This window comes from Protopterus annectens, chromosome 11.part0 (genome assembly GCF_019279795.1).
Source record: "Protopterus annectens isolate FY-2018-M chromosome 11.part0, PAN1.0, whole genome shotgun sequence".
Taxonomy (NCBI): Eukaryota; Metazoa; Chordata; order Ceratodontiformes; family Protopteridae; genus Protopterus; species Protopterus annectens.
The window spans coordinates 284,913,499-284,936,369 of record NC_056745.1 but is presented as its reverse complement, the minus strand read 5'-3'; the positions used below and the strand labels follow the sequence as shown (position 1 = coordinate 284,936,369).

The window sequence follows — 22,871 nt, the reverse complement described above, 5'->3', positions numbered from 1 at the left end:
TTTTTCCTTGTGTTTGGCGGGCTAGGCCCATTTAAGTTAGAGGGACCTAGCCCTCTCCTTCATTGTCTGGGTAGTGTTTTCCTCGTCTTCTTAGGAGCGTTTAACTTAGAGTTCCTCAGTGTACCATCCTATCCTATTGTGTTGTGTGTGTTATTTCTGCTGGCAATGTCTAAAGAACAAAAAGAGCATAAACCCTCTGGGTTTAAGAAATGCTCAAAGTGTGCTTACAAAATGTCCATCACTGATGGGCATGCCATCTGCGTTTATTGCCTTGGCGCTAAACATTTACAGGAATCCTGCAGTGTCTGCCATTCTTTTAATTCTAGGGTACTGCAGGAACGAAAAAATAATCTAATCTTGAAGGGCCTGGTCAAGCCCTCTTTTGAAGAGGATTTAGAATCTACTGGCAAATCCAAATCCTCTAAGTCAAAAAAACGATCTCCGGCTCCGTCTAGTTCCTCGGAGCCTCCGGAGAAGATCTTGAAAGTGGTTACTACTTCCATGGCTCCATTATCCTCGGAGCCGCAGGAGAAGAGTTCTGTGTTGGATCCAGCTTCTTCGGCTCCATTGGCTTCAGAGCCGCAGGAAGTTTCGGTAGTGCTGGAGTCGACCTTGGCTCCGATCAATTTGGAACCGATACGGAGCCGGTCACCCAGCGTTACTCATGAATCAATAGGCAGGAGATCCTCATCTCCTTCAGTTGCCTCCAAATCCTCTCGATTGTCTGATTTGGACGTATATAGGGTGGTTCAGAAGCTCCTCCAGTCGCCGGTGGTAGCTAAATTATTTTCGGCTCCGACCCAGTCGGCTCCGGAGCCCATTCCTCTACCGGTACCGATGATTCCTCCTCCGAGCATTGTGTCATCAGAGCCGGAGTGTTCGACACCGAGTGATGTCATTACGCCGGCTCCAATACCCATGATGGGTCCATCGGAGTCGTCGTCGGCTCCAACCATTTCGATTCTTTCATCTGGTTTCGGCACTCGGGTTTCTTCAGACGGGCCCGAGGGGGACACACTTTTGTCGGCTCCAAGTCTCCCTCTCGGCGCTTCGGCTCGGGGGATCCCGACTCCGGTCATAGCCTCGGAGGTAGGTCAGTCCTCGGATTCGGGGGGACCTGCATTTGAGGCCATGAGGACAGCACTGGCCAGATCATCAGGGACATCACTTGGATCGACCACTCCGTCCCCATACACCCTGGCGCAAGCCTCTGACGCCCCCCTATCAGTGGATAGCGGAGCTCGAAGGCCTGAGGACACTCCCATGAGCGGTCACCAACTTTCTGAGGGCCCCTCAGAGTCTGTGCCTGAGGAGCCTCCCAGGAAGAAGTTGTGCAAGAGGAAGCACATAGACTCCCAAGACGAGTCCATCACCTCGGATACCGACCTCGACGATGCAGTGGGGTCCCTAAGTCGTCCTCCGATGACGTCTCCTTCTCCGATATCCTAGAGATATTGAGGCAGAGAGGTGACTGGTCTTCCAAGCCCCCCTCTGAGGAGGAGTCGGTATTCCTCAAGGCCTTCGGAACTCAACCTACCGCCTCCTGGGTGTCTCCACACTTTGACGAATTATTAGACCTTATCTATCGAAGGGTGTGGGAACATCCTGACTCAGTGGAACATGTGCCCAGCTGCCCTAACAAGTTCTTGTCTGCTCCCCCCGGGAAAGAGTTTTTGACAAAAGGCGTCCCTGTAGATGCCATGGTGGTGGTGACATCAGCCACTCAGCAGGATGTTGCAGAGGCTTCTTCCTCAGTCCATCCTCCTAACAAGGAGTCCAGGAGTATGGATCGCTATGGGAAGCGCACCCTGTCTTCAGCGACCTTTACGCTATGGTCCCTGAATTATCTTTGTCACTTTACTAGGCTCCAGCGGGATCCCCTTAAAGAGTTGAGAGATACCTTGACAGGTAACATGCTTGAGGCACTAGCACAGACTGTTAACACCCAGTTGTCTACCCTTGGTTCCATAGCTAACTCGTCCATGAGGCTCATATCCTATGCAGCCGAAGGGACGAGCAGGGCAGCTAGCTCAGGCCTTGCTCTAAGGAGACAAGCCTGGATGCGCCTATGTCACTTCGCGGAGGTCTTCAAGTCTTCCTTCACGGACGCCCCCTTTGATGGGTCCTCTCTTTTTGGACCAAAAGTGAAAGAGACTCTCACTAGATGTGAACAAGAGAGTAAGACTTTATCTGCCGTAGGGGCCTGTTTTTCTCTTCCCTCTAGGCCTTATCCCAAGGCTCAGAGGGGATGGAAGATGTGGTTCAAAAAATCACAAAAGTCTTTCCCATTCACTCAAGGTGACTCCCCCTCCAGAGGCAGAGGTGGGGGAAATTATTCTGGAAGATGCCGTCCTAGGGGCAGAGGAGGCCCCCCGCAATCTGGGAGACTGCGACTCCTTTTGCGGATCTTCCTATCAGCATCCTTGAAGGGTTGCCCGGCTGTGCTGCTCTGGAGCCAGTTGGGGGTCGTTTTTCGAAGCATCTTCAAGCCTGGGAGAGCACAACTCAGGATTGATGGGTGCTTCGAATAATCACCGGAGGTTATACCATCCCCTTTATTTCACTTCCTCCCTCAATCAAAAGAATCCCAGATGTTCCACCCAGTCAAAGGGATCAAGTAGCGTTAGAAATATCAAAGCTACTAAGAAAAAGGAGTCATCCAACCGGTCCCCCCAGACCAGATCGGATCAGGAACCTACTCAAGACTATTTTTGGTGCCAAAGAAAACAGGGGACCTGAGGCCCATCTTGGTTCTCAGCCGATTAAATCACTACGTCCTGAAATCCAAATTCCGAATGGTCACTCTTCAATCCATCTTCCCTTTGTTGGAAGAGGTAGTATGGATGTGCTCCATCGACCTCGAGGATGCCTATTATCACATCAAGATAAACAAGACATCCAGGATCCATTTACGCTTCCGGCTGGGAGCCATTTACTTCCAGTTTCGAGCCCTGCCATTTGGTCTCACCACAGCCCCCAGGGTGTTCACCAAATGATTGGCAGTGGTGACATCTCACCTGAGACATCTAGGATTCCAGGTGTTTCCTTACCTGGACGATTGGCTCCTTACCGCCCCCACCAGGCATCTACTCATCCAAGCCAGGGGGGGCTACCTTAAATCTCTGTCAGAAGTTGGGGATTACAGTAAACTGGGGAAAATCTGCCTTGCTGCCCTCACAGTATGTTGTCTTTATAGGCGCAAAATTAAATTTGATTCCAATGAGGGCCTTTCTACCTCAGGAAAGAATAATGGTGTTGCAATCTCAGATCCAGGCTCTCTTTCCCCACAAGAAGGTCCCAGACAGGTTAGTTTTCAGTTACTGGGTTCCATGGCGGCGACCATCATGTTAATACCCTTAGCCAGGCTTCACATGCGAGTCCTTTAGTGGCTCCTTTCAGCTCAATGGTCCTATCAAAAATTACCCCTCTCTCACCCGATTCGTCTTACAGATCATTGCAAGCAGGATCTCCGTTGGTGGCTATGTCATTCCAACCTGAACAAGGGCATGAATCTATTTCCCCTTTCTCCGGCTGCCACAGTGACCACGGACTCCTCCCAGATAGGATGGGGGGGGCATTATCTGGGCAGAACGGTCCAAGGCACTTTGCAGGATTCCGAGGTACACCTACACGTCAGTGTCCTAGAGATGAGAGCAGTGCTGTTAGCGTTGCAAGCACTTCAGAGCTTTCTTCCAAGAGGAACGATTGCTGTTCACTCGGACAGCATGTCTGCTGTTTGGTACCTGAACAAACAAGGGGGAACCAAGTCATATGCAGAGAGGCCATGAGAGTGTGGGATTGGGCAGTGTCTTCCCAATGGTTCCTAGTGGCAACGCACATTCTGGGAAAATCCAACGTGATAGCAGACAGGCTAAGCAGAGCTATTCTGATGCTTTACGAGTGGTCCCTGAACAGCTGAGTTGCGACTCGGATCTTCAGCAAACACCAAATGCAGCAGCTACTTCACTCTGATCCCCCCACAGGGGGAATCACCCAGGGATGCTCTAGTCCACGATTGGCCTCCCGGTCTGCTCTATGCCTTTCCTCCGTCTCCTCTGTTACCAAGAGTGATTCAGAAGGCCATTCGTTTGGGAAGCAAGATGATTCTTATTACTCCACACTGGCCTCGCCAAGTTTGGTTCCCCTTCCTTCAGCGGTATGCAGTGGACGGTCCTTGTATTCTGGATCCATTACCAGACCTTTTGACTCGTATGTCAGGACAGTTACACCCCTCCCTACAATCCCTCAGGTTGACAGCCTGGCTGCTCCACTTCCATCAATAATTAGACTACATTCCTTATCACCTGAGGTGGTCCATATCCTTTCTTCATCACATAACTCTTCCACCAGAAAAATTTACTATAGCAAGTGGAAGAGGTTCTCCATCTGGGCTCAGTCACAAGGCCTAGATCTATTCACAGCCCCGATATCAGTGGTCCTAGACTTTTTAGCTTTGCTTTTCCGACAAGGCTCTGCTCCTTCCACCATTAAGGTACAGCTGGCGGTCATTTCTAACTTCCACGTATTCCATGAGCCTGCTCTTATGAGTCATAGACTTTGCAAAGCATTTCTAAAAGGGGCCTGGTTATTACGTCCTCCTGTGTCAACACCCGTTATGCCATGGGATTTAAATCTAGTATTGCAAGCCATCACTTCTCCCCCTTTTGAGCCGGCTGCCACTTGCGAATTAAAATTTTTATCCTGGAAAACAGCCTTTTTGGTAGCCATTACGTCGGCTAAAAGAGTATCTGAACTCCAAGCTTTGTCCATTAGGCCTCCGTATTTAATAATCCATAAGGACAGGATTTCATTGAGACTTAACCCATCCTTTCTCCCCAAGGTGTCATCCACCCTTAATCTCCACCAATCCATTGAGTTACCCGTGTTTTTTCCCAACTTCTGCGACAAGGCAGAGTACAAATTTCATCAATTGGATGTCCATAGACAACTAAGATTTTAATTACACAGGACTACACAGTCAAGGAAATCAGATCAATTGTTTGTCTGTCTCCAAGTGCACAATTTCCAGGTGGATTAAGGATTGCATTACCTTTGCTTACTCTTCAGCAGGCAGAAGTTTACCATTCTCAGTCAAGGCTCATTCAACTAGGGCGGTTTCGACTTCAGTAGCTTATCATGCCAGACTTTCATTAGACGACATCTGTGCTGCGGCCACATGGGCCTCTCATCATACCTTTGTGTCTCACTACAAATTGGACGTGGCATCTAGAGGCCGGGCTTCCTTTGGTTCCACAGTTCTCAGGAGTGTTTTCCTTTGATCCTCCCGGATTAGGGGAGCTAGGGACGCTGTCCCATCCGTAATGAATGTAGGTGAGATAGGACCACATAACATCAGTTAGTTATTTACTCACCATAACGATCGATGTATGTGGTCCATCTCACCTATATTCTTACATACCCTCCCACCTGCCTACTGCCTATGGATTTGGAGGATAATTATTTCGAGACCCTTCAGAGTTGGTTTATTTTTCCCTTCCAGGGGACGATAATCCTCTTATTAGGGTTTATGTGTGTGTGGAGTGATTGCGACTTATGCAAACAAAATCTGGGGGTTTGGGAGAGTTGCATCCTGGGATACCAGTTAGCCCAGCCAATTAGAGACTTCGTGCTTGAAAATAGTTGGCCGAGTCGGAGCCGATTGTCGGCTCTGAACCCATCAGTAATGAATGTAGGCGAGATGGACCACATACATCGATCATTATGGTGAGTACATAACCAACTGTTTTATGCCATGTTTTACTTTTTTCAAGGATTCTTTATGGCCGCATGAGAAGCAGTACTGGCAGCAAAAGTCAGGGCAAGTCTGCAGCAAGAGCACGTCTGTCCATTGTGTTAAGATTCCTTGCAGGTTCTCTTCCAGAGGAGCTACGACTGTTCATCAACTTCATGTTTGAACCAGTGCAAAATTTATGTAGTGGTAAGTTAGCACAGCCCCTCAGTGTGGTGGCCTGTCCCCCTGCTTTCATTTATTTTCTGGCTTCATAGTTTTGAAGGGAACTAGTTTGTTCCATTTTCAGGCAAGCAGTGTTTGCCAAGCTCTACCTTCATGCATGTATTCATTTATTTAAATGTGTTTACTTTACTAGGCACTGAAACACAGACCAGTGTCTTGTGTTTTCTGTTATTGGACCTATACACACACACATATATATATATATATATATATATATATATATATATATTTTTTTTTTTTTTTTTTAATGGGGGTATGGCATTAATTGCACTGGAACATTTTCAAACCAAGCCAATTTTTTTTTTTAATTAAAAAAATATACCAGATATTACTTTGAAGGTTTCATTGATGGTTAAGTTGTCTATCCATGAACTTTCACTGTGGCTAAATGATTTCTTTTTTTTTTTTGAGTTCATGCACTTGTGTGCCTTACCCATACATATAAAAAAGCAGCCCTGCCAGCAGAGCCAACGCTGCTCCATAAAGCAGACAGACCCATTTCACTTTTTTAATGATTTCCTTGATGTAATCAACTTAACTACCTGTTTAAATATATTACCCCAGACAAGTCACTTGTAAAATGAAAGGTATGTGTCAATTTACAGAAAGGTTTACAAAAAGTTTTTCATTTATATCTTCCATATACCACATAAAAAAGAGCAAGACAAAGGTAGCATCCTATAGATACTGTATTTGTTGTTTGTAATTAAACATTACAATTAGATCTAGCAGAGTGTAAAAATAATATGAAAATGTTTAAAACATATCTTCCAACCCTGATTTAAAAGGGGCTAAAGTGCCCACTGTCCAGTGCTTTCCTTTATATCAAGCCATTTAATAAAACCAGGTGTATAAAAAGAAACTGTCTCAGTACCAGCAAAGACAAATGTAGCATTAGTATAAATTCTAGGTTACATGTATGTAGGACATTGGTCAACCTGTCACATACATCTAATATTTCCTGAAAGTTCACCTGTATAAAGTAGAGCAATATGGACAAAAAGGGCTCATGGAACTATATATGGAAAACTTAACTATGTCAGGGTTAAAGAAAGATGAGGCTTGACAATTAATAGCGAAGATAGAAAGACATGAAATAAAAAAAAAGCGATGTGTAATCAATCAGTAGTAAAGTCTTCAGGAATAAGACAGTTTATTTGTGGAAATTTGGAACTTCGGAGGAAAGATCATGATAAATATCCAAAAGGTCTTGTTTTCTTAACAATATTTTAGGGGGGAAGGAGATACCAGCATCTTGGACGAAAAATGTGTGACTGTATTACCCATATAGGGTAAAGACCTTTCTAATATGGCTTTATATAGACTCATTTTGATTTTAAACCATGATTATAATATGCTTGTTTTTTGTTAGCTAAAACAGTGGCAGAAATTTTACCAAAATAGATAAATATGGGAAGCAGACATGGCATCTGTAAGGTTCTGTAGAGAGGAGACCAACATTTGACATTATTAGTTGAACAGTGATGATCCAGATGGAAATGGAGTATAGGAAGACACTGTTGTTGTTGATGAACCTTGATGCAGAGATTGCATTCAGTAAAGTCAGCTGTGATTTTATGAGCAGACAGTGATGTCATCTATGGTCTTTTTAGAATAATAGGATTAATAAGGAGGATATGTGAAGGGGCAAAGGCAAGAATTATTATAGCTGGATTCCTCTCTTATGAGCTATTTAAACAAAGGAACTAGGCAGAGATGTCCTCTTTGCCTTCTGTTGTTTGATTTGTATGTATAGCCATTAGCAAACAAAAAAAAAGTTTAGAAGTTTTGGGTTTCTGTAAGTGTTTTATACCCCGGGTAGACTTCAGAAGATTTTTCCTCAGGTAGACTTCAAATGTTGGAATTGTAAATGGGAAGAGGGGGAAATTGGCAATATTAGTTTTGGGAATGTAGTGAGGTGGTAGATTTTAAAAATTCCATACTGAGTGCTTTGAGCAAATGGTAGTAAGTAGCAAAATTATTCTTTTGAGCTGGGTTGTAGGAAATGAATTGCCAAGACAAAGTAACGCCTTACCACATTTAATCCTGTTAGTGGCCAGAAATACAGTTATCAGAAAATAGAAATCAAAGTAGAGACCAACTGTAATGGAAGATTTGACTGTTGTAAAAAAAAAGTTAAGAGCTAGAGGTGGGATCTTTAGAAAGGGGATGGAGCAAATTGAAAATGGGTTTTGTGGGAACATTACAAGCAGAGCAGGATAAAGCTCAGGAAGAAGAATTGAAGTGCTAAGGAAATCTAGAGTGAAGCAAGTTATATAATGGTAGAGTGAATGAAAATTGTTAAAGAATAAAACATGTATATTGCTACAATAATTGAAACTTATTACCTTGTTTCATTGTTGATGTATGTGAACATGTGCTGCAACTTAAAATGTAATGATTTAATAAAGATTTAAAAAAAAATCATATTTTTGATGCTTATTACCTCAGCCAGGAGGATCCTCATGCTCCAGGCTACAAAATGTTTCATGGAATAAAAGTGAGCCTTTAAACTAACCCTTCCCCCATTTCCAGGATAGTGTTTAAATTGATAGTTAAGCAAGATACTGCTCCCTATCTACCTGCATTATTTTTTAATGAGAAATGGCCTCCACAGCAGCCTTCTTTAAAACTATATCATGTCAGAGTATTTGTGAGACAGCCAGCTGGACACAATCCAGCAGTGTAAACAGGATATTCGGTTCAGGAGCAGGGCATGGTTTACTACTACACTCCGCAGCATATGTTGTGACCAGTTCCACCTCATAGCGACAGCTGATTGCTTTAGTACTCTTCCTATGGAGAGCGAATCATTTTTTCAGAAGTGGCTATAAACTTAGTACAGTTGTGTGAGAGCACTCACTGTAACAGTACATCACTGCTGCAGTAGAAGTTGCCACCCATGGCCCCCCTCCCCTTAATTTAATGGCAAGCTCTTCATTGTCATATGTGGCTGGAAGGTGGAAGAGGCAAATAAAATCACAAAAACGAGGCAGTACTTGAGTATATCAGTCTTGAGATCCCTCTCTCTTACCCTCCACAAGACTCCAGATGTTTGCTGTTCCAAGAAATGTCCTAATATTAGGAAGCAAACGTATTAGGTCCTTGTGCACTGTACAGACTGAATACAAGGGTATTGTTTGTCCCTAACTGAAGAGCATTTTTATTGATAGTCTTCCTACTGCTTGAATGGAAGGTGGGTAGGAATTTTTTTCAGAGCATACTGTGGAGATAGAACAACCCTCATATAGACTTGTTTGTATTCCAGGATAGCCATTAGTTGAGCAAGTTTTTCTCTAGGCTCCCCTGCAAAGGGGACTTGGACAGTGAATGCTTTCTCTTTCTTATGGAACTCAAGACTTGAGTACTTACTCTCCTTCTTTCTCATCCCAAAGGTGCCCCAAAAACAAAATGAAACCATAAAATGCAAGGCAGGGCTCATACTGATCATTCTGGTTGCACACTCCATGGCAAAGATAGCCATATTTCTCTTAGCTAGTGTTAATGAATTGGGAGGTGGTCCTCTTACCTTTCCAGATAGCACAAAAGGTCCTGTTTCATCCCAACTTACAGTTCCTCAACTTTAGCACATGGAAGAATAATCTAGTCCTTCCAAGACATTCATTCTCTGAATAGTTTGTACATAAACAAGGAAATCCTTTCTGGCTTAGTGGAAGAGTTGTTTAATATGATGCATCATCAGCTGCCAGAACTGTCATCTATTTCTCCCTCCCTATCTGATCTTGTAGTTCCTTTCAGAGCTGCTGAAGGAGGAGGGTGTGGTCTGTGCCTCCATGATGGTCTGTTTGTCTTCTGTCTTGGCCTGCTTACTCACATATGGCACACAGTCTTCCTTAGGAGGTCCTCCACCTAAGGCCTTCCAAGATACCCATTCCTCTGTTTTTTGACTTAAGTTTATTTGGTAACGTAACTCTTGAACCACCTGAGCCTACCAGGTCAGCTGTAGTGATGTTCCTTTCAAGGAAAAGTCCATCATACTGTGCTACTAGTTATCACCATAATCAGCAACTTACACTTTCATACCTACTTTTAAAATGCTATTAAAAAAAACCAAAAAAACAAAAAAAAAACTAGAAGCTCTCTACAGAGCCAAATATTTCCTGGCTTAGCAAGCTAGAAAGTCTCTTGCCACACTATATCTAATAGCTAATGCCAGGCTTACTGCGTTTCACAGATCCCTACACAAATCTACAACAGAAGCTAGAATCCTGGATCACTTTGTCTTGGAGTAAGTGAAAGTTTATAGATGTCATCTGTTGCACATTAATTATTGTAGTTTAGTTTTCCCATCACCAAGTGTGTTGTATTGTCACACCTAGAAGACTGTTAGAGTAAAGCTGCACCTTCCCATTTGGGGTGATTCATGCATGCTCCTTGGTTTTTCTTCTGATACTGGCCCATAGGCAGGTTCATGGTATGCTGGATGGATTATCCCTGTTAGCACATTTGGGAACTGACTGGAATCTCCTGGGACAAGCTGGAATCTGTGGCGTGGAAAAAGGAAGCTTGGTCTGTTGCTTTTAGTTTGCTGCTACCACAACTCTGATCAGGAAAAGTAGAAGGAAAGTGACATGAATATTGGGTTAACTGACTGTTTAAATCGCCAAGACTGAATTGCTCAAGCATTCCTTACGTTATATTACAGTATTTATTATATTTTATGTTTCCTGTTGTGTGCTGCCATTTATCAACCCCTGTAATGATTGAGATCGCCCATTCCTCTTCATCAGCACAAAAACTGGGTGCTGCTGTAATCTTGGGAGTTATGAAAGATTTTCTGTTTTATGGACTTATTTTATCCTCTGTGCACTTGCAAACATGTCAGTCAGCTATAGCTTCGTCTGTCAGCATGTATTACTGCACATCTTCAGTGAAGGCTACCACTCAAATGCAGCTTGGTAGTGCTTGGCCATGACCCCAAATCATATACACTCTCTCACACACACACACACACACACACACACACACACACACACACACACACACACACACACACACGTACATTATCTAGAGTGCCTCCCTTCATCCAGGATGGGTGAACCAGCACTGGACTCTGATTCTCACCCTTCTTCGTTCGCTGCTCTTTTGAATGGGTTACTGGTCCCTCTCTGGTTATCTTTGTCACAGTCAGGGCTTATTTGTGTCACAGTCAGGGCTTTTTTCTTCTGTGCCTCAAAGTTAACTATATTGCAGCCTTCATTTAACAGTGGCAAAGCTTTTGAGGCACCGTTGAATTGGCTTTAATATATGGAGTTCAGTAAAAGTTTGTGGTGTTTGCACACAGCTTCTTCCAGTACTGGTGTACATGAAAACTTCTGGCTACTTTTAGTTTCAGGGTATCTTTTTTTAGGACTGCTGAGTGTATGTAGGTGATGGTTAGAATTTGAAAATTATGTTATATGATGTAAGTATTGACTTTTTTTTTCTGTTTAGGAACATGCCTGTCTGCTACATTGAAAGCAACAGAGGAACTAAATTTATCAAATATCCTTCCACTTGGGCAGCAGCATGGCATCCTGAACTGCATTGAAGTTGTTATGAATAAACTGGGGCACTTAATCATTCAGTATCTGCCAGAGATTTTTCAGATCCTGGTCTGCATGGTGGCGTCTGTAATACATATTCTTCAGCAGAGAGATAAGGTAAGAGGTGTTAAATTAAAGTACTTCGTAGTCTTAGTACTTATCTTGGTGCACTGTTTGAGAACTTTTTATCACCTTGTTTGATAGCTGAGTGTATATTTTAACTGTGTAAATTACACATTTATGTGCATCTGTGATGCCTTGTGATTTCTTTTAAAATTCCCCTAAACCTGCAATATTCTTGCTACTTGCTATAGCAAAAAATGAAATTTCATACACTGTACATTGAAAACACACACATTTCAAACCTTCTTAGTCCTCATAAAGCAACCCCCAAGCTATATCTACATTCAGTATTAAATAAACAAGCAAGATCCTTATTTCTTATTCATTTCAGTATAAAAAAATTCAAACCCTACTAACACAAACGCATGGCATGCCCACAAAAATATTTTTCTCATTTAAATCAAACTCCCAAGAAAAGAAATAATTAAAAAAAAATCTTTAAGTAAAAGAGTGAAATATAATATAAAATACTGAATATAGGTGGCCATTTGTAGTGTTACATTCTGACATAGTTTGGTTCATCCTTCTCAACCACTAAGACCACATTATCAGCTTTCAGTCTTCTGGGCATTGAGAAAGCTTCTTTTGATGAGGTTCAGTTTTCCTTCACTCAATCCTGCATGGATCAGAAATCCTTTGGTGAGAGATTTCTATTTATTTTCTTCATTTGTTCCTCCTGTAGCTCACAGACTTGTTTGCACCATTTTGCTACCCTGCTTAACTTTTTTTTTTTTGGGCAGTTAATATTTTATGTAAAAAATAATGTGTGATTCATATAGCCATTGAACCACATCAGACCTTAGTAGTCAGTCCAGTGCTTAATAATCAATGGCCAAACTTCTAAATAATGCTCAAAATTCTTAGTGTGCAAACCAGCTGTTCTTCGTATTTCATAGTTGCAGTCATTACATTTGGGCAATCTGCTGGCAGGTAGCCCTCAGTCGGCCTGATTAACAAAGTCTTGAGTCCTGTGTCAGTTGCTGTCCCTTCTTCCATGACATCAGGTCGTCAGGGGTATAAAATATGCAGCCGACGCCATTACATCAGTCTTTCATGCCACGCGGTGCCCGAAGCAGAAGCAATTCGCAAGTGCTGGTCAGCAGACTTCTGAAATTTTTGTTTTCGAGTTTCAGAACCGAAGTCTTCAACTAAAAAGCTAAGTACCCCGTTGGGGAAACTTTTTCTTGCTCCTTACCGATGTCAGTAAAAGTTAATAATTGCATTACTTGTGGGAAGGAAATACCTCATAAGGATTTCCATTTGTACTGTATTCCTTGCCTAGGTCCTGACCACAACGTACCTTGCTGTCGTTTTTTTGTGCTAAATTTAATCAACGCATTATTAAACGTTGGTATATTTTTGCTTCTAAATATTTTGGATCACGCTTTAATTATCCAGAAATGTCGTCTGTTAGCAATCCGATTACCAGAATACCTAAAAAACGCAAAGAAAAAGACAGAGACAGACCGTCGAGGTCCAAAACTGACGACGCTTCTCCTAAGCCAGTCGCCAGTACTCAGTGAGATGCTTTCACAGCCCCTGATACCCGCTACTTCTGATTTGCAGGCCTCTACTGAGACCCATTTTGAGTCCGGTATGCTGTGAGATGCTTCAATTATGGAACCTGTGGATGTCTCTACCTTAAATGGGTCCGGAGCCGCTGTGCAGGCACCAGCTTCTGAGGGTGTTTTCAGGCCTACAGATTTGTATATTAGACCGATGCCATCTTCAAAACTAAGGCAAAAATCTAAATCTATGTCTAAAAAACTGAAACCTGGGCCACATGTGCAGGCCCCTATGCCTAAAAAACAAATGATCAAAATGGCTGAAGATTTAATTACTCTGATTAGGGTAGCTAACCCCCCCCTCCCCTTCTAAGAGGCCTAGGCAAGACATTGATTATGAATTTTCTGAACAGGATTCTATTTCTTCTGACTCTTCTAATGAACAGTTTTTGTCTACACCTACATATGAGGATTCTGATGCAGAAGATTCCATTCCTTCTGCTTCTCCCCCTGAGGATTTTTCTTTTGGGGGAACTTTACATACCTTACAGGAACATTTCCACTGGGAAAGTCAGGATTTCTCTGAATCAAAAAAGAGACTAAGGGATTTTCTTCTACTTCCTCAACATAAGCCTTTGGCTATACCTCCTGTCTTAGACATTGTTGATGATGTTTTTTCAGAATCTAGTATGGCTCCTGACTCTCTGCCTCTGGCTCCTTGTAAGCCAGGCAGATACTACAGGGTTCCTGACTCTCACAAATTCCTTTTCAAACATTCTATTGCAGATCCTGAAACCATTTCTCAAGGTCCCAAGGGCATTAAGGCCTCTACTGCTAAAAATCCTACCCCTTCCGATAGAGATTCCAGGGCGTTGGATAGATGGTTTACACTTCTGCAACCTTGGCAATCAGGGCTTCAAACTGTCAATTTCATATGCTTAAATACCAACAGCATATCATGGGACTGTTTAAACAGAAAATGATGTTAATTTCTGACTGTGTGGAAAATAAAGATTTACAGGATTTATTGCATTCAGCTGAACAAGTTGGAAAACATACTTTGCAATGTGGTTTTGATTCTTTGGAGGCCTCTTGCAGGGCTGCTGTAACTGGCTCTGTGCTAAGAAGACATGCTTGGCTCAAAGAGCAAACTCTGCCTGATCATGTTAAAGCAGAATTGTTGGATGCTTCTTTACAACAGGACCGTCTCTTTGGTAATAAGGCTGAAGAAGTTTTAAAAAAGATGGAAGATAAAGCTAAATCTATGCAAACTGTGAAAGATTTCTTACAAGTGCAACCTCCAAGATTTAGTAGGCACTGGCCTACTAAGAACTGGTCCTTTCCAGTTCCTTCGAGAGCCACTCAAGTCAAACCCAGACATTCCAAAGGCTTCAGGTTTCAGTCACAAGGGACTTTTAGAACAAAACAGTGGGGTGCCTCCTCCTCCTCCAAATCTGGAAACAACAAGGCACCTCCCTATGGTAAGCAGTCTCAATGACTTCCCTCTACACTTACCAAGCACTTACCTTTCAGCCACCCCTTTGGGGGGAAAACTGGCACTTCATGTAAGAAACTGGCAACTTATAACCCAGGACAAATGGGTTTTAAATATAGTATCCCAGGGATACAGATTTCATTTCCACATGTTGCCAGTCCCAAACGGATGGCCAGACCTGCCCCCAAATCAATAAGCAGAGGCCCAAAAACAAGTATAGTCTCTCATGAACATGGGAGCTATTCAACCAGTCCCAGAAGAGAAAAAGGGGCAAGGTTTCTACTCAAGACTTTTCCTGGTACCCAGAAAAGACAAATCATGGCGTCCAGTTCTGGACTTATCTACTCTAAACACATTTCTGGACATTCCAAAATTCAAGATGCTGACTCTTCAGCAGTTACTTCCTATGCTAGGCAAAGATGCCTGGTTGGTAACTCTAGACTTAAAAGAGGCTTACCTGCATATCCCAATCAGGGAATCTTGCAGAAGTTACCTCCGCTTCAAAGCAGGCTATTTGCATTACCAGTTCTCTGCACTGCCCTTTGGCTTATCTACTGCGCCCAGGGTTTTCACAAAGTGCCTGGCTCCAGTAATTGCATTTTGCAGGCAAAGAAATATTCAAATATATCCATACCTGGACAACTGTCTAATTCAGGCAGAAAACCGGGACATTTCTCAAAAACATCTGGCATTTGTAAAAAAGGTTCTAACTTGTCTAGGGTACACCATAAACGAAAAGAAATCACAACTGGTACCCTCTCAAAAAATTACATTCCTGGGTGCAAGCTTGAATACAACTGCCCAGATGGCTTACCTTACGCCAGAAAAGCAAATTCATTTGGTGACTTACTTCAAACAGATGGCCGCAAAACCCTGCTGTCTGAGCCTTGGGGTTCATGGCCTCCTGCATTCTTCTAATTCCATATGCAAGACTGCATATGAGGAAACTTCAGTGGTACTTAGAGTTTATGGAGTCAACATTGTCACAGCCTGGAAACAGTGATTCCTATCATACCTTGCCTGCAGCTAGAGTTCCTATGGTGGGCAGAGGCCTGCCACCAAAACAAGGGACTGCCATTCACTCCACCCCCTGCCACCCAAACCCTAACTACAGATGCATCAGACTATGCTTGAGGGGCTCATCTGGCAGGGAAGTGCATTCAGAGCAAATGGAGCCCAAATCAAATGCACCTTCATATCAATCAAAAGGAGATGCTAGCTGTACAGAATGCACTGACAGCCTTCAAGGACTACCTTCATCCAGGACAATTAATGATAGACAGACAACACAACAGTTATCTGGTACATAAACAAGCAGGGGGGTACACACTCCTACCCCCTTTGCAGACTAGCCATGGCATTGTGGAACACGGCCTTGACCTATCAAATTCAACTACACGCTCAATTCCTGCCAGGAAAGATGAATACTCTGGCAGACGAACTAAGCAGAAATTTCATGGACCCACATGAATGGAAACTGGAACCACGGATTTTCAACATGTTGACACGCAAATGGGGGAGTCCAGACATAGATCTTTTTGCCTCACCCCAGAACTATCATCTGGACAAATTCTGCACAAGAACTCGAGACAAAAAAGCCTGGAATGTGGATGCTCTATCATTCAGCTGGAAAAACATTTCACTCTCTGCCTTTTCCCCTCTGCTCTCCAAAGTTCTACTAAAAGTCAAACAGGACAAGCCAACACTGGTACCCACTCCTGCGCAATGTGTCACACCTTCCACCGTGGCACCTGCCTCAGACACCTTACTTACTGTCTCAGCAGAACAACCAAATTCTGCACACTCAGCTCCAAACTTTGAATCTTGCAGTGTGGCTAACCACCTAAATTCACCCTTGGCATCCCTCAGCAAACCAGTGATGGATGTCATTTTGGAGGCAAGAGGGCCTAGTACTAGAAAATCTTATTCTGATAAATGGAAAAGATTCTGTGCCTGGAATCAGTCGCAAGGGATAAGTACAACAGTGCCCAATATTCCTCAGATTTTGCAATATTTAACTGAGATGCTTCACAAGGGCCTGTCCTTTTCTTCCATAACAATCCATGCCTCAGCCATTTCAACTCATTACAACACATAACATCCCCTCTTCTCTCACCCTCTGCTAAAGCAGTATCTCAGAGGGGCCAAAAACTTAAGACCACCCACAAGCGCTCCAACCCCTGCATGGGACCTCAATTTTGTATTGGAAAACTCACTCTCCCTCCTTTCAAACCAGCTGCTTCTGCAGACTTAAATTTTCTTTCCTGGAAAACAGCTTTCCTTTTAGCAGTCACTTCAGCTAGAAGGATTTCCAAATTACAGGCTCTTATGGCAGTGGAGCCTTTCATTATTTTTCATGCGGACAGGGTGTGTCTCAGGACCAATCCATCCTTCATGCCTAAGGTGGTATCCAGTGTGGCTCTTAATCAGACCATTCATTTGACAACTTTCTTTTCCCAATCCACAGAACAAGGAGGAACAAATTCTACATTCATTGGATGTACACAGACAACTTAGATTTTATTTAAACGGGACAAAATCTCAAAGAAAATCAGTACAACTACTGATGGCATTTGCTGCAGGGGCAGAGGGAAAGGCTATTTCAAAGCAGACCATTTCTAAATGGATAAGCCATTGTATTCATTTCTGCTTTATGCACCATGGTAAAACTATCCCCCAGGGGATCAGATCTCATTCCACCAGGGCTGCATCTACTTCTACAGCCTTTCTCAGAGGTGTTCCTACCAGAGACATTCTAGAAGCTGCTACCTGGAGCTCAGTTGATGCATTCACCAAACATTACCATTTACCTTTCTTCTCTAAATCCAGAGCTGGCTTTGCCTCTGCTGTCCTGCAAGGCCTTATAGCTGGTCCTAATGCTGTATAAATCCATCCTCCCAACCATAGCTTTGGGAATCTAACCAAATGTAATGACTGCAACAGTAAAACACGAAGAACATAGTACAGTTGTGTACACTCACCATAAATGTAGATGTTCGAGTGTATTCACTTTTGCAGTCCTGGTTACCCTCCCTCCAACCCCCCCTGTTTTTTCACTAACTATGCCTCTTCTTACCTTTACTATGCTTAAAAGCCTTTTTGGTGTATTTGCTTTTGTTTGGAGGTATATCTTTGTGTTTTTAATTACTTAAATATTTGGCTCCCCATTTGGGGGGCACCTGACATCTGGGGCAAGAAAAACTGATGTAATGGCGTCGGCTGCATGTTTTATACCCCTGACGACCTGACATCATGGCAGAAGGGACAGCAACCGACGCAGGACTCAAGACTTTGTTAATCAGGCCGACTGAGGGCAAACTGCCAGCAGATAACCCAAATGTAATGACTACAACAGTGAATACACTCGAACATCTACATTTATGGTAAGTGTACACAACTGTACATTTCGCTGCTTGTCATGCAGCTTCTTCAGTGTGTAATGAAAAAAAACAAGGGTTGCAAGTATCTACTTTAGTAACTAAAGTCACGTGAAAGTCTGATCACATGATGGGTGATCATGTGATAAACCTTCATTAACAAGCATTTGTCAGTATTTAGTAAATATATATACAAATAAAATTTCAATGAAGTGAAAAACAAGTAAAGCAATAGTGATGCACAGATAGCTTGAGAATTGCCCCGCCAAAAAAATGCATTCATGGTTGCTGATTTACATCTGTTAGTTATAAAACCTCAGTTTGAATTAATTTGATATTCTTTATTATTGTTGAAAGGCTTTGGGGAGAAGGGATCACTCTGTCAATACCAAAAAAGATAAATACTCCCTCAGAATGTATGGTACTGTGTCTATAAAGTGCAATGTTCATCTTTTTACATCTGGTATCACTCAGGTGTGCACCAATACATGCCTTGAAAGCTCTTTTTATTTGACATAGAAACTGTCTCCTGTATACACTGCTAAATGTATCACAAATAATGTAAGAACAAATATCAGATGATTTATAGGAATTTGGTGTAGTGAAATCTGTAGTCTGCAGAATAAAGCTACAGAAACTGCACTTATTGCAAGTACTGCACCCATTAATCTCGTCATCAGGACTCTTGAATTACTTTCTTTTTCAAAAGTGCAAAAATGTCCAAATTTCTGCTTCATCAAAACCTAAGTCTACATTCTGATGCAAGATAAGACAAAAAGGGTGTGGTTTAATAGCACATTCTAGTGTTTGATTGTTTGCTGACTGTAAATACATGCAAGATAAGACAAAAAGGGTGTGGTTTAATAGCACATTCTAGTGTTTATTGATTGTTTGCTGACTGTAATTACTTTCAGAAATAGAAAACAACTGATAGTATCCATGAGGGACTTTTTTGTTTGAAGGTTAATAATTCATTTCTGTATATATTGCCAACTTCAGATTTAACTTGCATCACACATTGTTTCTGGTATCCCCTAAATGAAAAACTGCTTCTTTATTAATATAACTGTGTCTCTCATAATCATCCGCAGCACATCACCGGGCCGCTTCTGATATAGATACTAGGCCATTGGCCCGAAGGTCCTTATAGGTCTAGCGAAGAATTTTGCCCATGTTCCCTCAAAGTCACCACTCCTCCCCTATTATCTCTTTACTCTCTACTAGTTTGCCTTCCTCAAATTGTGATTTTTTTTAAATGACCTGTATATTTTCTGACTCTGCAGTCTATTTACATTCTTTAAGCTGAAGTTCTAATATTGTACCAAGCAATCTGTTTGAAGTGTTTTCTCCCTTTAATCTACAGCCAGTCTACTTTACCTTTCGACCTCTGCATTGCAGTATTTACATGCCCTCAAATATAGATTTTACCACTAAAACAGTAATTAAACTGATTTGTTTTTTTGAAGGTTGTGTCCAGGTCCAACCCACTCCATTCACCCTCGCTATACTTGGGCTCACTATGCTCCCTATTAACCCCATTCCCACTCATAACATTTAAAGCTAACCAAACTCCTCCCCTACAGCCTATCAGTAACTCCCTACACCCATGCCTACTTTACATATATTATCCAGCCTTTCACCAGCTTTACATGTTATATCTACCACTCCTCAAACTAAACAACCAATCCAGTAGCTACATCTCTCAGTCCCCCATACCTCACCTGCAGTTTTTTTCCTGCCTTAAACACCCTACATTATACTTCTGTTCCTCTCCATTCTGCTCCAACTTTGTCTACCTTCTTCACAAATTGACACTCATATTAACAATTACTCTTACTACTTATTGCTACTGTCTTACCCCTCACTCATACTCTGTAACACTATTCCCCTCTCCCAAATTGTCACCCCTCACCACTCAGAACTCTCAACACACTACCTCAACTAAACTAACTCAACACTCCATCTTCAGTCATAGTCATCCAGTTACATCAACCTTACCGCCTTTTCACACAATCTCTTTTCACCTCCTACTTGTGTCTAACTCTCTTCACTGCTCCCCCCTCTTCTTTTGATTCTATCTTTCCTCCCCTCACATCACATCTGTATTTATCCCTCCCTTATTTCCCCTACCTCCATTCACAACATTCTGTATTCCCAAACCTTCTACTCATTTACCATCAGTACTTCCTACCTTCAACCCAGTCTTTCCTAAAATCAGGACTTCCCTCACCCCACTATTCACCTCAAAATCAAAACTAAATACTACTACCTCAACTTTCCTTCAATTCTCCACTTCTTCAAATCTACAATACTCTCAGGAGACATCCACTCTAATCTTGGTCCTATCCACTACAACACTTCTGCTTCCTATTACTCAACATACCTCCCACCAGTTCTCCCCCGATCCCAAGCATCTAACCTTCCTCTTTCTTAAAATTCACAGCATCTTAAAATTGGTGAATTCCGTGCACTAATTGACAAATATACTCCCAGTGTCATAGCTCTAACAGAAACCTGGCACACACCTCATATCATAGATAAAGAATTTCTACCCCCCGGCTACAACATCTTCCGACTTGACATACCTAAAACGAAAGGTAGAGGAGTCACCATAATTTACTCCCAACTCCTATCCATTAGACAATACATCCCCTCAGTTTCTTCCAGCTGAACTCTTAACTGTGAACTATAAATTAAATGATTTTAAAACACTAACTCTAGCTGCTGTATATATTCCCGCTAGCAACAACATCCCAGTGCTAGAACATATACTGTCCTGGTTCACATACAATGTAACTAACAAAACTATTCTGTTAGGAGATGTCAACATCAGCTGGTTATCCCTTACATCTTACTCCACTAGCTCTAGCATCAACCTTCATAGCTTCTCACAACTCGTTACCTCCCCTACTCACTTAAATAAACCCAACACCACCACCTCCATCATAGACTGGATTCTATCTAAGCCAGTCTTGTACCATCACCCTGCATCTCTTCCTGATTCCATTAGTGACCACTCTCCCATTGTCTTCCAATAATTCACTCCTCATCTACCAAGACAACATAAATTAAAATACTGCTGTAGCCTTTCAAATTTCAGCCCTGACCCTCTAAATAGTACACCCACTTCTGTTAACTGGTCCTTCCTGTCATATTTACCACTTGATGGTCCAGTGCAAATATTTAACATTTTCTTAAGCATCCTAAACTCTGTCACTCCGCTTAGAAAAAAAATAAATTAAATCCCTAATCTCTCCCTGGCTGCCACAATCTACTAGTGCTCTTATGCAAAAAAAGAGGCTCAGTCTGGAAACTCTGGACTAAAACAAAGTCACTCACCCATCTACAGACCTATAAAGAACTATGTAACCTCACCAAGAAATAATTTACTCTTGACAACAAAAATGTTTGTCTCAACCCCCAAACAACCCATTGTAACGACTCCCAAAATTTTGGAACTCTGTTAATCAAATCCTACACCCTGGTAACCCTTCAGCTCTAATCCCTTGTCCTAATAGCACCCCCACCAAAACTGGTACCATATTCAACTATCATTTCATTAAGTATGTCAGTAAACTAACACAAAACCATGGCTTCTCAAACCCCACAGATCCCCCTCCACTCCATCTAAGCAGACCCCAAACTCTTGCACTCACTTAAAACCCTCCTCTCCTGCAGGCAACAGTAACTCCTTCTCTTTGCAGCTGGTTTCTACTAGCTATATAAAACATATTCTCAAGCGATCAAGCCTTGCTTTCCTTTTGTGGACAACCTTCCCTCTTTCTTCCTCAAACTAGCAGCTAACTCCTTAATGTACCCTATGTCTGTTGTTATAAATCTGTTAGTGAATCCACTGTTTTGTTCTGGAAACAAATATATACCAAACCTCTACATAAGGATGGTAGCTCTACTGAACTATCTAACTTCCGGCTTGTAGCAATACTGTCCCTCCTCTCCAAACTACTCGACAAATGTGTATATATGCAACTCATGGGCTACCTACTCAAAGAAAACCTAATTACAAACACACAACACTACTACTGCACTCATCTTCTTCACAAGCTCAATCTCCCTTGCCAGAGACAATAAACTTACTTTGTGTGTCTTTCTTGACCTATCCAAGGCATTCATTGTATGTTACTCTCCAAACTCTAACCTCAACCTGTCCAGTACCACTATCTCCTGGTTCTCAAATTATCTCAGTAGTAGACAGCAGTCGGTTAAATGGGTCTCCTCAATGTCTTCCTTTCTCCCCATCGAAACACGTGTCCCTCAATGGTCAATTCTCGGTCTCTTATTGAATCTTCACTAATTACTTGCGTAGTTCCTGTCCTGACTCCTGTCTTATATAGTATGCAAATGACTCCACAGTCATTTCTACCTCAGACTACTTCACTGATCTGTTCCTCCTCCTCACCCAAAAATCGTTTAACGCTATTGAACAGTGGCTCTCCATTAACCAACTCATCTTAAATCCTAAAAAGACTAATCTTCTTTTTTTGCCTAAGTCTCTCTCTCATCTCAAACCTACCTTCTTCATTACATCCCTTGACAACACTGTCATTAATGCTGAAACTCGCACCAAACTCGTCAGAGTCATCATAGATGAACTCAAATCGACCTCCATGTCCACCACTGTATCAGAAAATGCATCAAAAACTGGGGCTACTATATAGAAATAGCAAATTTCTCACAAAATACTCTAAACGTACTCTTGCCTATGCCTTCCTTCTTCCTAGTCTTCTCTACAGTTCACAAATACTAACTTACAAGCCTCCCTCCTTTCCAAACTAGAATCCACCTATAACAAAGTTGCAAGATTTGCTGCTAACCATACCTCACACACCACTG

The 22,871-nt window shown here is 42.3% G+C and overlaps 1 protein-coding gene across 1 annotated transcript in view; it reads left to right on the top strand.

Annotated features, from left to right (window-relative positions):
• Positions 1-22,871, top strand: part of UTP20 (UTP20 small subunit processome component) — a gene marked incomplete in the record, with an annotated part of 2,478,305 nt that overhangs the window by 1,376,769 nt on the left and 1,078,665 nt on the right. Inside the window, 2 exon segments of the mRNA XM_044087776.1 lie at positions 5,772-5,938; positions 11,429-11,637. Of these exon segments, the coding sequence (XP_043943711.1) occupies positions 5,772-5,938; positions 11,429-11,637 (376 nt within the window).